We start from the raw sequence: 14,148 nt of genomic DNA, 5'->3' as shown, positions 1-14,148 counted from the left end.
ACCCCGCAGCGGTCGCGTCTACCACCTCAATCATAGGGGCACCAGATGCGCCCCCACCAGTTGCTGCAACTTCCGCGAGTTCGAGTCTGACTGGTATCGCTGCCCTGGCTGCCCCGCCCTCTATAGCCGGTTCATCAACGCCTGCTACGAATGCAGCGACAGCCACTTCAAATGCCGACCCGAACCCAGCGTCTATAAAAACTTCTCCCTCTGTTGCATCCGACGTGGTTACCGGCGCCTCTGCATCAGGTGCTTCAAGTCCCGCGCCTAACTCAGCATCCACTCAAACATCGGGACTCGCAGCTGGGGTGAAAGTTACCAGTGCCTCAGTATCCGCAACTCAAACTGGAAGTACGCCGGCCACAGGAAGCAATGCAGCGGCAAAGACAGGTACAGCTGGTATCTCTGCCTCAGTGACAGGTAGTGCTGGTTCCGCATCTGGGTCTGATGCTTCGACCTCATTAGCAGCCCTCCTCGCTTCCGGCAGCTCTTTATCCCAAACCCTTATCCCAGTCTCAGCCAGTCTCACAGATTCCGGAAGCTCCTCAGCCACAAGCATCTTCGCAGAAGCCCAGTCCGCAGCCGCCGGTACAGGCGTCGACGGAGGAATCCTCAGCAGCGGCGTAAAGGGGAAAGGCCCATTAGCTACAGGTGGAACCGGGGGAGCCAACACGATCAGCGCCACGGCTACCATTCTCAAGAAGCCGCAAAACATAGCTGGTATTGTAGTCGGCTCAGTCGGTATGTTTGTTCATCACCCCCTCCATCTCTAAGAGTTTTTTTCTTTCTTTCACAGCAGGCAGGCTAACAGGAACAGTCGGAGCCGTGGCCCTAGGCTTCGGCATTTTCTTCTTCATGCGCCGTTTCTACCGCACGAGACGTGAAGGTAAACGCGCCGACACGCCTCCGCAATCACCCCTCCTAGCCTCGCTCAACTCGCCACTCCTACCCATCGGCATCGCGCGCTCTATGTCCCAGCGCAGTGGAGGCGAGGGTAGCTTTTGGAGTGCACAGGGTACGCATGGGGTTAGTGAGAAGGAGTATGGAGCTGGTGGTCATGGGAAAGAGTACGGACACGGATATAGTCCGTACGGCAGAGGCGTCTCATCTGCTCCACTTAGCCCGCTTCCTGAATTACCCAACGCGGAGGGTGGAGCGGGGTTTGCGGGGACGACGGGGGGCTGGAGTGGGAGTGGTAGTGGTAGTGGTAGTGGGGCTGCTGGAAATGGGAATGGGAATGGGAATGCGGGTTTTACTTTATTTCCACCACAGCCGAGAGGGAAGAACGTGAAGGATCTCCCGAGGAATTTTTGAGGGCTTAGTAAGAGTTGTGCTAATGGGGATGAGAGTGAAAATGAAAATGATAATGTGATCTGACTGTATTTCGGGAAGCGTGGGAGGAAAATGCGCGGTGGAGGTTTGGTAACAAGGAAAAGAAACAAATGTGCGAGGAGGGGGGAGGGGGGAGGGGGGATTTTGGAGGGGTGAAGTAACGAAACGGGTAAAATGGGGAATATAATCTTAAAAACAGATGGAATAAATCAAATGCATAGTGTATAGTCAGTCAAGTTCTGATGATATGAAATCAGTATCCTCACCGCTATCGTCATACTATGAGCATTCTGTCAGTCTGCGATATCGAGAGCCGCGGCGCCGCATTTTACTTCGCAGGCGAAGGAAAGGAAATATGTATAGTACGTAGCTATGAAAAGAGAACAATCTGTAAGATCGCCAGTAAGCGGTTCAAATCTTTTGAGCTGATCTTCCGTGAATGCCCACCCAGGCCAGGCCAGCCCGAGAATTGCAAACCCTTTTTATCCCTGGCTCTACATCATGAGAATACATCCAGATTGTTCTGGAGCGCCACTCTACAGCTCTTTGAAATCATATAATTACTCGTGTAGATGTAGCTTTTTGTTATATTTATCACACACATTACTTTGTCCGTAATTACCTATCCGCTTGCCTGAAAGACCAGCTTATTACACTAATAAGCAACCATACTCGTCAACCCATCCAACTCCCTCTGGAAATTCCTGTGCTGCGAGATGTTATACGCATACGCATCCACAAAGCCCTTAGCCCCCTTCACCATATTCAGAGCTTCCTTCACACCACTAGGCTCGAACCCGCCTGCAGCTGTGACAACACCATAGGAATCCACAACCTCGGCATTCGTGCTGAAAGCCATGCCCTCAATCCCACACGCAGTCTGCACAAGCTTGACTGCCTCCCCGGTCGCACCAATGGCCTTGCAATGCCCAAAGGCCTCCCGCACCCAGTGCACGACGCGTCCTTGCTTCTGCAACATAGCGACGTGCTCGCCGCCAGGAATGTAAATCGAGTCGAACATTGTACTTCGCATACCCTCGAAATGATGATCTGGCGCTACGCTCTTCTTCCCACCGGCGCTCGGCACGGGCTGTCTCTTAGGTCCAATGGTAAACACGAGTGCTCCTGCTGCGCTGAGCGCGGCTTTCACGCCTTCGTATTCGACGAGGTTGAAGCCGGGGCCAATGATGATGGCGATCATGCGGGTGGCAATCGTTGGTGGTAAACCGAGCGCCTCGGGCGTGAAATCCATTTGTGAGAGACCCTTGGCCTTTAGGCCATGGTTGGGCTTCCCTTGTTTGGTAGGTGTAGGCGAGCCGGCTTTCTCTGCCACGGCTTTGGCGAGGTCAATGTCAATATCGCACAAACGCTCAACCATGCGGTCGTAGACGACAGGGTCATCACAATGATCAAACTCGAAGCCGAGAGCGTTGATGATGTGAGCTTGCTCATGGGGAGACATGGAGTTCCAGAATAGCTGGGCTTGGTTGAAGTGCTCGGAGAATTTGACGGAGTGAAGGCGCTGCTTTATAGCGACGATTTTCTCGGGGTAGTCGATGTAGGCGCCTTCGGCTTGGGATGCTGGCTGAACGGCAGATTCACGGTTGGGCCAGTAGTTTATCTTGCCTTTGGTTATTTTGTGGCGAAGCTGTCCGTCACGGTGGTTGTTCATGACGGGGCAGACCGGCCGGTTGATGGGGAGTTCTTGCCAATTGACACCCAGACGGGATAACTGAGTGTCGAAGTACGAAAAGTTGCGGCCTTGCAGGAGGGGGTCGTCGGAAAAGCCAATACCTAATGGGTTGTCAGACCAAGAATCTCTGAAAGGTAATTGATTGCTTACCGGGTACGAGATGAGCAGTACAAAATGCAACCTGCTCGGTCTGAGTGAAGTATTCGTCGACATTCTTGTTAAGTTGCAGCTCCCCAATATATCTCACAGGCAAAAGTTCTTCAGGCCAAACCTTGGTAGCGTCAAGGATGTCGAATTCAAACTCGTCTTGGCGCGACTCGGGGCAAACTTGTATACCAAACTTCCAAGTTGGAAAGACTCCCGCATCAATAGCGCTGTAGAGATCCTTGCGGTGGAAATCGGGGTCTTGGCCGGCGATCTTCAATGCCTCATCCCAGACCAGCGAATGAACGCCGAGCGTAGGGGTAAAATGGAACTTGACAAAGTGTCGGACGCCTTGAGCATTGGTCAAAGTATATGTATTGACACCAAAACCTTGCATCATGCGATATGATCTAGGAATACCACGATCACTCATAGCCCACATGAACATGTGCGTGGCCTCGGTGTGAAGGTATTGGAAGTCCCAGAAGTTATTGTGAGCAGACTGAGCTTGGGGGATCTCAGTGTCGGGTTCAGGTTCTAAAATATGTCAGCTAATTGATTAAATGCCTCTTTCTAATGAAAACATACTGCCTGCATGAATGACATCTGGGAACTTCATGGCGTCCTGAATGAAGAAAACAGGAATGTCATTGCCAACAATATCCCAATTGCCCTCGTCAGTGTAGAACTTGACGGCGAAACCTCGCACATCTCGGACTGTATCAGCACTGCCTCGAGATCCCAGGACTGTTGAGAATCGAATGAAGACGGGCGTGCTCCGAGAGGTATCTGTGAGGACTCCAGCACTGGTAACATCCTCGGCACTTTCATAGAGCTTGAAAGTCCCAAATGCACCTGCTCCACGGGCATGCACAACACGTTCAGGGATTCTTTCATGGTCGAACTTCATGATCTATGGCACATATTAGCCACAACCCAAAGCTAGCGGAGGTGGGGACTTGCCTTTTCTCTCGCAAAGTTGTCCTCCAGCAGAGCAGGACCTTGACGGTCGCCAGTGGAGGCGTGGAGCCAGACATCAGTGTTGTTCTGCCTGACACCAAAATCGCTGGTGAGACGATCTGAGCTTGTGGGCTCAACCATATTTGGCTTCATATCGGCCGTCTTCTTGTTGGTAGACATGATTCCGGAAACTGCTTCACTGGCCTTTTGTCTTGCTCCGTCTAGGACTTTTTCCATACCTAGGTACCTACTCTTTATTGAGATGTCTCACAGGGTGTGAGAAGGAGAGTTGAGATTGAGGTTTGAGAATTGACAATTGAGATGTTGTGCACGGGGAAGGGGATTTTGGAGAGACTCGGGATGTTTATGAGATGCCATTGACTGGACTGTTAAGTTTATACCATCACCGTACATAGGGAGTGACGTGACCCTGCCATTGCGGATGGGGATCCTGATATCTGAGGTTGACGTATACAAGAAGGGTACAGTACCTTACTGCCAGTCTTAATTGCGGCAGCTAGACTAAGACTAGACTGATCACAGATGCTCCAGACCAATAGGATATTGGCAATTACATCACCACTTCGTCTGATATGGTAAGCAGTGCAGTGCTGTCCAAGTATCTAGCAATGGAAATGGGTAATTCCATGTGGACGCCCGCGTGCAGAGGTCCGCATCGACGCGTTAGCTTGGCTTCGACACATGGCATAGCAATGTTTTCTAGCTGCCGAACGTATAATTAGTGAAAGTCGGTGTGGGGAGTGAGGAAGAAAAGGTGATTCTGCATTACGTCGTTGGTTTTAAAGGGAGGGCGAGGTGGAGGAGGGGTTCCTCGCTTACATAAGGTACTGGAACTAACTCTAACTATACCGTAAGGGGAATGCCATTCTGAGAATCCCATCTCATCCTTGGCATTACTACGCAGCCTATTTAGTCCCCGCCCCGCAGTATGCACAAGAAGCTGCAGTCTCCCGGAACACGCTGCCACGCTGCCGGTATTGAAGCCATCCCCAATAATTTAATCCCGCGCACTTCATCGCCCACATCTAGAGCATCATGACTGTGCTGTGTCGTTGCACTACAATACACAACACTAGTCAATGCCTGAAGACTATCTCCCTCCTTCTGTTCGACAGCCGAGATACTGTTAGTTTCCACACTCGTCTTGACTGCTCCTATTCCCAGCACCGCAGTACTCCGCTTCCGAGCCTGGACAAGTGAAACTACATCGCCAATAGCAGCAAGAGTAGAAGTAGCATCGAGAGAGTTCCCGCAATAGCCTCACGTCTGTTAGCAAGAGTAAAGTTCATAGATCACGGGACTCTTACATTTCCCCCCATATTCAACCACCCAATACGCAAAACCGGCACAATTAGATGCAAACATTTCAAGACTCATAGCCATGTAATCATAGAACGAGCTTCCTGCGAGCGCCCCAATGCCCGTCCTTTCAGTGTAACACCCCTAGAAACCATACGCTCCAACAGTTGTCTTCACAGCAAGCGTCGGGGTTAATGAAGCAGAGGACGAATTACTAATTGCCGAGCTGCTTGTGCTTATTGTTGATGCCATAGAGCGAGACAAGGAAGTGCTGTTTGGGGTCGTGGATCCAAAAGGTGCACAAGCCGCGCCTAGATCCGCAGCGTTTTTGAACGTGTCGGAAAAGGCTCCGCTCAACACGCCGTATTTAGTCCCAGCAGTTGAAGCAATCGTGTAATTGGTGCTGTAAAGCGTGTACGGGCCAACCGAAGCCCCTATTACCATGGCTACGGTTGCATTCACTAATGAAGGAATCGGAGTTCCAGATGGTCTTGCGACTTTTTGCTCCACGGTCAAGCTTGGAGCTGTTGTATTCCCACGAACCTGTTGAGTAATTAGCATCAGTGCTTTCTCCTTAACCGTGGTCTCGTAGGGAAATGCAAACTCACTGCAGCGACAACAGTGAGAGTTCCATTGCTTTGACAGCTTTGAGTACTCTGGACAATAATTGAGTCCTGAATGGGGAACCCATTGCCATTGTTATCATATGTTTGCATCGCACCGGTGGTATAAGTAACTGCCACAGTGAACGATGATATCGAGCTACCAGCGGGCAGATTCGAGCTGAATCCGTAGAACTACACCACGATTAGTAGCGTTCGATAAAGATAATATTCCTGAATATAACACACCGAGAAACTGTCATCGAATCCATTTGCTGTTCCACTTGTAGATGTTGTAATACTTGTGCTCCCCGTCCCGTTTCGGTCTTTGTATATAACCGCAACACTCGATACACTACGAGTTGTCGTTCGAACCCTAATGTCTCCTGAAAACTGGATTTGAGTGCCCCCAGAAAGTAATGTAAGTTGTATACCAGTAGGCTTGACCTCGTATGGTTGAATGATATCTGATAGGACCACTGCCGGGTCTACGGTCTCGATCATTCTCTGCAAAATCGAGGTGCACATGCTATTAAAGGTATCAGCACTCGTCATAGCCTTCAACGTAACATTGTTGTCCGCTGTAAAAACAGCAAAATCCGAGTTCCTCGTAGATGCTACTGATGGTCCAACGGCAAGCGGGTCACTGTTCGGGCCATTGATATATTGCACTGCAATATCATTATCAAAGCTCGTAGTGGTGTCAAAGAGTTGGAAATCATCTGGCGAGACGCCAGGAGTCACAATATTGTTGAAGTCCCCAGCATGAACCCCTCCAAGCGTATGTCCACAAGCAGTCATCTGGATCATGTCTGTAACATTGAAACCCATCCTCGTAAACTGGCTCTTGAAAACCCCTTGGCCGTTCTGCGGCTGCGGCACACCTGCAGGGCCCGCAGCGGTTGCATCGACGCGACCTCCTCTCATGGGTATAACAGGTCCCCCACAGCCTCGTACAGATGCATATACCCCCAGGGCAATCATATCCGAGATAGGTAACCTGCTGTTAAAGAATCCAGAGTATGTAGTAAGCGATGTATTGAAACCGGCGCCGATATTCTCCCCATCACCCAATTCAAATGCAATTGAAGCATCGATGCCTCCATGTGGGGTGAAAAACACATTCGTCGTGGACATATCGTGGAACCCAATTCTGAGCCACTCTGCAGCAGTTTGTCGTCCAGCCCCGAACTCCGAAAACCCGCATGGTGTTATATGAGATGAGAATCCTCGACTTTTGTAGCCGGTGTTAAGAAACATAACATCCTCCAGCTCGTCAATCGAGGACGGCCATGTTGGAATTGCCTGTCCCAGGCCCGAGAATACTACGGCACATGCCAGCAGAGAAGAGAGCTTCATGATTACAAATTATAAGATGCCGATAGATGAATACTGACGAGCGAACGACTGGCTGCACTGGCAGAGGACTTGCAAAACAGCGGAAACAAAACATCAAGGAGAATGAGGGATACCGAACCTTACATACGGACTTGAAATGTTGGTCTCGGCTTTGACTGACTGACTGCAGAAGAAGGTCATGGCTCACATGCAGCTTGCAAGGAATAGAGCCTCGTATCTGCTATCAGGCAGGGATTGCTAAATGGTGGGCCGACTTTAAATCGATCAAGTGTCAGCTTCGGGCCCAGCGAAGCCATTCGGGTATTTTACTCCGTATTTTGCCCAAGACGAAAAGTCTGGGTACAAGACGGGATAACCCCGAGGCTTCCTTGAAGTTGATGCTAGCCTCGTATATTGAAGTAGGTAGTATATGTGGGAGAAATGATATGTATCCAGGTCTGAGGAAAGGTACAAACTGTTGCATACCTAGGTGGATAGTTGTTCCCTCGTTATCGTGAAAGCTCGAATATGGCAAGTGGAGAGGTATCTTAAGATCCGAGATCAAATGCGGGTGGCGCTTATTTCCATTTGCGGAGAGATAACGGGTGATGTTCGAAACCTATCAACCTACCCAACCTGTCTAGGTAGGTAGCACCCTCAAGAGTCAAGACTCAAGATTCAAGGGATGTATCTTCCAATCATCTGGCTCTTCTTTCTCTTCCATCCGCCTTTTTGGTTCCGCGGTGGTCAGGTTGGTTGGTTAGTTCCGACATTACCTGGATTACTTGCATATCTATTTATAGACTTGACTTCACTTAACAAGTCGCAACCAGACCTCACAATATCAAAAATTTACCTATAGCATGATTTTCTGCAGGAATACACCTATGAATCCTATAGAAATATAATAGAGTGGATTTTAGAAAATACATGTGATCCATTAACAGGTTCAACACAACACAAGACGAACCCTCCCTGCATGAAAAAAAATAAAAAATTCTACTTACCTATCCCTCGTCCTCGTATATGCCACTCCCCTTACCTCACATTACCAACAACCATCTCCAACACCATGACAGACCCCGCAGCTCCCCCCATGCCCAACCCAATAGCAGAACTCCTAACAACCTACAACGCCCTAAACAGCTCTATCGACGAGCTCACCGAGATCCCCTCCCCCCTAGAATTCATGCGCTATGTATCCCGCAACCGCCCTTTCGTTGTGCGCGGCGGTGCGAACGATTGGAAGGCGACGCAGACGTGGAGTGTGGATGTGCTGAAGGAGAGGATGGCGGGGATGGGTGTTAATGTTGCTGTTACGCCGAAAGGGTAGGTACTGGTAGGTGTGTTCTGAGAAGGAGGAGTGAGCGCGAGTCAGCTGACGGGGTGATTGAAGAAATGCAGATGCACCCGTGGAGAGCGAGGATGGGGAAATACTCTTTGTGAAACCGTGGGAGGAAGAGCAGGATTTCGAGGAGTTTATGGATTTTGTGATCCAGCAGGAGGGGAGTGGAGAGATGAATGGTGAGGTCAGATATGCACAAACACGTTCGTTTCACCTCTTTCCATTTCATATCTCTTCCTGCCTAATAAATCAATCTTACCTCCATTCAAAACACCACACGTATATTACTCCGTATATTCCCCAAAACCCTACACATCTACATAGATCTGGTCTTGACTGTACCGCCCACCATCAGCTGACCCCCTCAACTAACCCATCCTCCCCCATCCAGAAAACGACAACCTCCGCGCCGAATACTCAGCCCTGTTCACCGACGTCGCCTCCAGCATCCCCTTCGCACGAATCGCGCTGCAGAAGCCCCCAGAAGCCATAAACCTCTGGATCGGCAACTCCGCCTCCGTGACCGCGCTGCACAAAGACAACTACGAGAACATCTACGTGCAGATAATCGGGCAGAAACACTTTGTTCTACTCCCGCCGCTCGCTTACGCGTGTGTGAATGAGCAGGAATTGAGGCCTGCGAGTTATGTGCGGGAAGGGGGGGAGTTAGTAGCGAAGAGGGAGGATGGTGATAGAGTGCCGTTTGCGCTGTGGGATCCGGATGGGCTGGGCGTGGGGACGAGGTATTCGGGGTTGGCGAGGCCGGTGAGGGTTAATTTGGGGAAGGGGGATATGTTGTATTTGCCTGCTTTGTGGTAAGTTCCTCCCATCGTACCCTTAACCTCGCAAGATATTTTTGTTAACAGCTTGCTTGTTTATTAGGTATCACAAAGTCTCACAATCCTGTGAGGGCGGCATCTGTTGTGCTGTCAATTACTGGTACGTTATACATGCCCTTTTGCTTGAATGAAAGTGTAGATTATAATGATTATTAGGCATGATATGGAGTTTGGTGGAAGTTTCTACCCACTTTGTGGATTTGCTAGGAATGTAGCACTGAATACTTTTGTTGATTGAGGCGCTCAAAGGCGGCGGGCCGATCCTTCGGCTTGTTCTTTCTTTATGGACCTCATGAACCAATTCATATCATACCACAGCAAAGCAGAGTCATGCAACAGTCGGGAAGTATTCGGAATGCCATGTCTTATTTTGTTATAACAAAAACATGTAAAATTACAAACGAAGCATCGCATGCACGCAAGCCACCCCTCCATGATCTATGCCCTAGTGACTCGCCAGCCGCTTTGTGCAGGTAGAATGAGAGGAAGAAATCCGTGCCCAACGTTGCATTGCATCCCATGAATTGATCCAGTACTTTTAAAGAGAAAGCCCATCGCCTGCTCAACGTCCAAAGATGTAATAACAGCGCTAGAAAGCCAGACAGAGACTATCAATGGAACACGCCAAAAGGACAATGATCCGAGACATGCCAGATATGGGCTCGAAGGAACAGTTTGTGCAAATGCCACCCAAATGCAGTCTAAGTGTGGGCACCAGCTCTGATGTGTGCTCGTGTCCAAGGCCGATGACGAGCCAGGACACAATCACGAGATGTGAACACATTATTTGAGATCCAACGCCAAAAGAAAATCGTAGGGAAGAGCAGAGATGGGAATTCGAGGTGATGTTGGGAGAGTGCCTAAAGGTGTATTTAAACTCCGCTAAAACAGTTGGCCGTCCGTTTTCGAAGGATGCTTTCATGTAGTCATCAAGAACTAAGATGCAATTGGGCGGGAACCTGCGTTACCCCCACGATTGTTCTTCTTTGGCTTAGAGACTGTGCTCCAGCCGTCTTCCGCGAGCTCGGCAGCGGCTGGCTCACTAGATGGTGCCTGAGCAGGGCTTGCTGGTGTTGCTCTTCCATTGCTATTTTGTCGGGGTGGTCTACCGTCGTCATGATGTCTTGGTCCACCTCGGTGATCGCCTCGGTGATCGCCTCTTCCACGGCCTCCTCCTCGGCCTCCTCGTGGGCCACGTGGGATATCGTCGCGGTTGTGGGATGTTGGGGGTCCTCCAGAAGGTCTTCTCCAGGCGCCGGAATCTGCTGGCTTTGGCTTCATGTCCCGGACAATCTCCTTTGGCTTGACGGATTTATCTTCAACGATGTTTCCGTTCTGGTTCTCCTTCTCGATGGTCTCATCGGCGTCGCCCTCGGCTCTCTGTAAGATCTCAACCTTTTTGCTAGCCTCGGCACTTTCTCGTTCTGCCTCCGCAGCCTTTGCCTTGGCAGCAGCCTCCTTGGCTTCTTCCCTGGCTTTTTCTTCGGCTTCCTTCTTTTCACGATGAGCTGCCTCATTTTTCTCTTCAATCTCTTTCTCCTTTGCAGCTGTATCGATAGGGCGGGCAGCACCGAAAGGACTGGCCTTTGAGTCGCCTGCTACAGATGATGGGGAGGACACATCCTGAGCCTCGGAGACTGTGCGCTTCGCCAGGTTCAGCTTTGGTCGGCTGCTTAATGGCGCAGCCGCAAGAGCTGGAGATGAAGGCGCTTCACTACCTTCACGAGAAGGTGCTGGGGACTTAGCGGCTGGTGCATCAGGTCGCATCTTTGTTCGCCATTGGCTGTCCTGCTCAGCAGCAGTGGGAGTACGGTCGACGGCGGGACGTTCCTGGAATTCGCGTCGAGGTGGTCTTGATCCATCTTGCGAGCCTTGCGGGCGACCCTCGCCCCATCCAGCTGGCGATTGTTTGCGCTCTCTGAAACCTTCTCCACGTGGGCCATCATTGGTTCTTGGGCGACCTCCTTCTCTTGGGCCACGCTCTGGCTGAGCCATAGGAGACAAGGGGCCCTTGCGCTCCCAGTTTCCGAAGTCACGGACCTTTCCATCGCCCTCTGGAAATCGCTCCTTGCGCTCTCCGCCATAGTCGGATCCAAATCCTCGGCCTTCAGGGCGACCGCCGCCTCGGCCTGGAAGATCTGGCAATGGGCCCTTTCTACTCCAGTCAACAAATTCTCGTGCATCTGGGCGGCCTTCTCGATCCTTGGCTGCAAAAAAAGGGTCAGTAAATGTCAAAAAACATCATGCCAAAAGCCTTACGTGGGTCTGCAACACTAATTCTGATGTTGCGGCCTTGGAATTGCTCGCCGTTCAGAGTCAGAGATTTCTTCAGTCCCTCCAGAGAAGCAAATTCGGCGTATCCAAATCCCTTGGGCTTCATTTCAAGCTTGTCTTCAATGATTCGGACATTTGTGCATTCACACTCGATGAAGAAGTCGGTGACATCGCCAACGGTGGCATCAAAAGAGAGGTTTCCGAGATGAACAGTGTAAGGTGGCTTGTCGGGAAGGGGGAGTTCCTCGCGGACGGAATATCCTACAAATAATCATAGTCAGTATTGAAATTGGGGTAAGGGAGGAGATATTGCATTAAAAGGGAGCAACTAACCTCCAGAGCCGCTTCCGTAAGCACCTGTGGCAGAGTTGTATGTGCGTCGTTCGGAGCCATAACCAGTTCGGGAGTCTGTAGCAGTTAGTATGGAAGTGAATGGGCTAGAGGCTCCTCCTAAAAATGAGGCTTTGCGAAAACATACCGGCTGTGGGAATCTAAGTTAGCAACGAGGTCCGCATAAATTCATAGTGCGCACTTACAAACTGGCATATCCTCCATCTCATCAGCCCATGAGCCCATCTCTGCGACGTATTAGTGTCCTGTAGTTGGACGTTCTCGAGTGGTTGCTCTTACTCTCGTCAGTCAAGAAGGCCCCGAGGGACATCTTCTGCTGCTGTTCTTTCTTCTTGGGCGCTATACGGATCACAGTTAGTGATATTCTCTGGTGATTTCCAATTGTTCTGTGCCATCTTGGAGCACATATGTCAGGTTGAGAGGTCTTGCCGGGCTGGCTTACCCATGGTTGCGGGTTTTTCAAGGACGCTGCGCAGGCCTCGTGGTCTTGCGCGTAGTCCCTGGGGGTCGGCTGAAGGATATGGAGTCCTTCAGTTCGGTCGGAGGAGTTTTCTGATGGTTGGTATCAAGTTCTAGGAACTTGATTGAGTCGTGGTTGGTTCTGCGTGGTCGATAGGAGTCGATAGCCAGAGGGCGACTTTTTCGTGGGATTTTACTTTTTTGCCTAGAGCTGGTGGAGCAAGGTTGCTAATTAACACGCTAATATCACCACATCAGGCTAGCGTCGAATATTTATTGAATAAGACGCGGCAAAATATATCAAGAACGAAGAACTCCAGCCATACATAACTTTGTTATCTGACAATATGCTAACAATGGTTTCGTGATCCAATTATTCTTTGTGACTGATTCAGCTGCAGACCGCAGAACATGCAGCCAACACCCTGCATAGTCCAAAAAATCAAGGACGGCATGACTGATCCAACAAAACCAGGGGCAAGCTCAGGCGGTGGAACGGAACCTCCTCCACGAAGAAATGGCTTGCCTCCTGAGATATTGGACATCATTTGGCCAGCTATTCAAATTGGTGGTCTCTCTGGTATGCTCCTTCCGTGCAATCAATCCCTTTACCTTGGACACGAAACCTAAAATCTATGCTTCCCTTTCCGACACGTGCCTGCCACGGATACTTTTTGATATTGAACGCTCACAAATCCCTTTACAGGTGTGACCGGAATCATATTTGGAGGGTTTGCCGGCGTTGCTCGCTCCAGTACACCCACATTATTTGCTTTGGCATCAGGCATTCAATGGTTTACTCTTGCGAGTACCTTTTCCGGTAGGCTGGAAATTCTCCTCGTCCTCTTTACTCTCACTAACATAATAATTCCAGCTTCACGGGGATTTGTTCTTCAGTCTTGGGGAGGAGATAAAGTGTCCCCAAAAGAAAAGGTTTCCGTAAGCGCTATAGCTGGTGCATTTGCAGGAAGCGCCGGTGGCCTCTTGAGTTGGTTCCACCCAATTGTATATGTATCCGATCTTCTAACCAAGCTTCACAGGAGGTCGAAAGAATATTTTACCTGGTGCGATTATGTTTGCGCTCTTTGGGGCGGCTGGTCAAGCTGTATACAACAGATCAGCTGCTCAGAATTCAAATATGCCACAGGCAGCCACAGACAAAAGCGAAAAGTTCTCCTGGATGAACTCGAAGTGGAGTCCGATGAGTGTGTTATCAGATGCTGAGTATGAGAAATTGCTGCAAGAAAGACTTCTTCGTATTAATGCAGAGATCGCGTTGGTTGATGAGAATATTGAAGCCCTGAGAGCTCAAGAAAAGGATATTACTGCAAAGAATATTGCATCCGAAAGCAAAGATTTAAACACAACACGTACCTAACGTCCTTTTTGTACTATTAGTAGTTATCAATATAAGTTAAGGGTTCTTTTCCCTGGAATTTGTTCAGAATAACTATAGAGCGACATGAGATTTGCGCTCATTTCTTTTTCTGG

General features: G+C 49.9%; 5 protein-coding genes across 5 annotated transcripts; 2 read left to right on the top strand and 3 right to left on the bottom strand.

Annotated features, from left to right (window-relative positions):
- Positions 1-1,987: 1,987 nt before the first annotated feature.
- cat-1 (Catalase-1) lies at positions 1,988-4,309 on the bottom strand (the record flags this gene model as incomplete). The annotated part of the gene is made up of 4 exons (XM_031151193.1): positions 1,988-3,126; positions 3,176-3,706; positions 3,758-4,082; positions 4,205-4,309. The coding sequence occupies 4 exons, from the start codon at positions 4,307-4,309 to the stop codon at positions 1,988-1,990; spliced, it is 2,100 nt and encodes a 699-aa protein (XP_031003716.1).
- A 750-nt stretch (positions 4,310-5,059) lies between these two features.
- LHYA1_G006252 (WSC domain-containing protein) lies at positions 5,060-7,410 on the bottom strand (the record flags this gene model as incomplete). Its single annotated transcript, XM_031151192.1, has 5 exons — positions 5,060-5,409; positions 5,458-5,576; positions 5,607-5,992; positions 6,058-6,246; positions 6,301-7,410. 5 exons carry the CDS (start codon positions 7,408-7,410, stop codon positions 5,060-5,062), a joined length of 2,154 nt encoding a protein of 717 aa, XP_031003717.1.
- A 1,051-nt stretch (positions 7,411-8,461) lies between these two features.
- Positions 8,462-9,811, top strand: Jmjd7 (JmjC domain-containing protein; the record flags this gene model as incomplete). Its single annotated transcript, XM_031151191.1, has 4 exons — positions 8,462-8,718; positions 8,786-8,937; positions 9,126-9,549; positions 9,730-9,811. The coding sequence occupies 4 exons, from the start codon at positions 8,462-8,464 to the stop codon at positions 9,809-9,811; spliced, it is 915 nt and encodes a 304-aa protein (XP_031003718.1).
- Positions 9,812-10,509: 698 nt separating this feature from the next.
- On the bottom strand, positions 10,510-12,644 carry sce3 (putative RNA-binding protein; the record flags this gene model as incomplete). Its single annotated transcript, XM_031151190.1, has 6 exons — positions 10,510-11,780; positions 11,833-12,108; positions 12,181-12,255; positions 12,384-12,425; positions 12,478-12,537; positions 12,641-12,644. The coding sequence occupies 6 exons, from the start codon at positions 12,642-12,644 to the stop codon at positions 10,510-10,512; spliced, it is 1,728 nt and encodes a 575-aa protein (XP_031003719.1).
- Positions 12,645-13,110: 466 nt separating this feature from the next.
- LHYA1_G006249 (uncharacterized protein) lies at positions 13,111-14,035 on the top strand (the record flags this gene model as incomplete). Its single annotated transcript, XM_031151189.1, has 4 exons — positions 13,111-13,237; positions 13,364-13,477; positions 13,532-13,645; positions 13,698-14,035. The coding sequence occupies 4 exons, from the start codon at positions 13,111-13,113 to the stop codon at positions 14,033-14,035; spliced, it is 693 nt and encodes a 230-aa protein (XP_031003721.1).
- Between the last annotated feature and the right edge of the window lie 113 nt (positions 14,036-14,148).

The sequence above is a fragment of the Lachnellula hyalina genome (genome assembly GCF_007821495.1).
Source record: "Lachnellula hyalina strain CBS 185.66 chromosome Unknown contig00112, whole genome shotgun sequence".
Taxonomy (NCBI): Eukaryota; Fungi; Ascomycota; class Leotiomycetes; order Helotiales; family Lachnaceae; genus Lachnellula; species Lachnellula hyalina.
The sequence above is the reverse complement of the archived record's forward strand: the minus strand, read 5'-3'. Positions and strand labels throughout refer to the sequence as shown.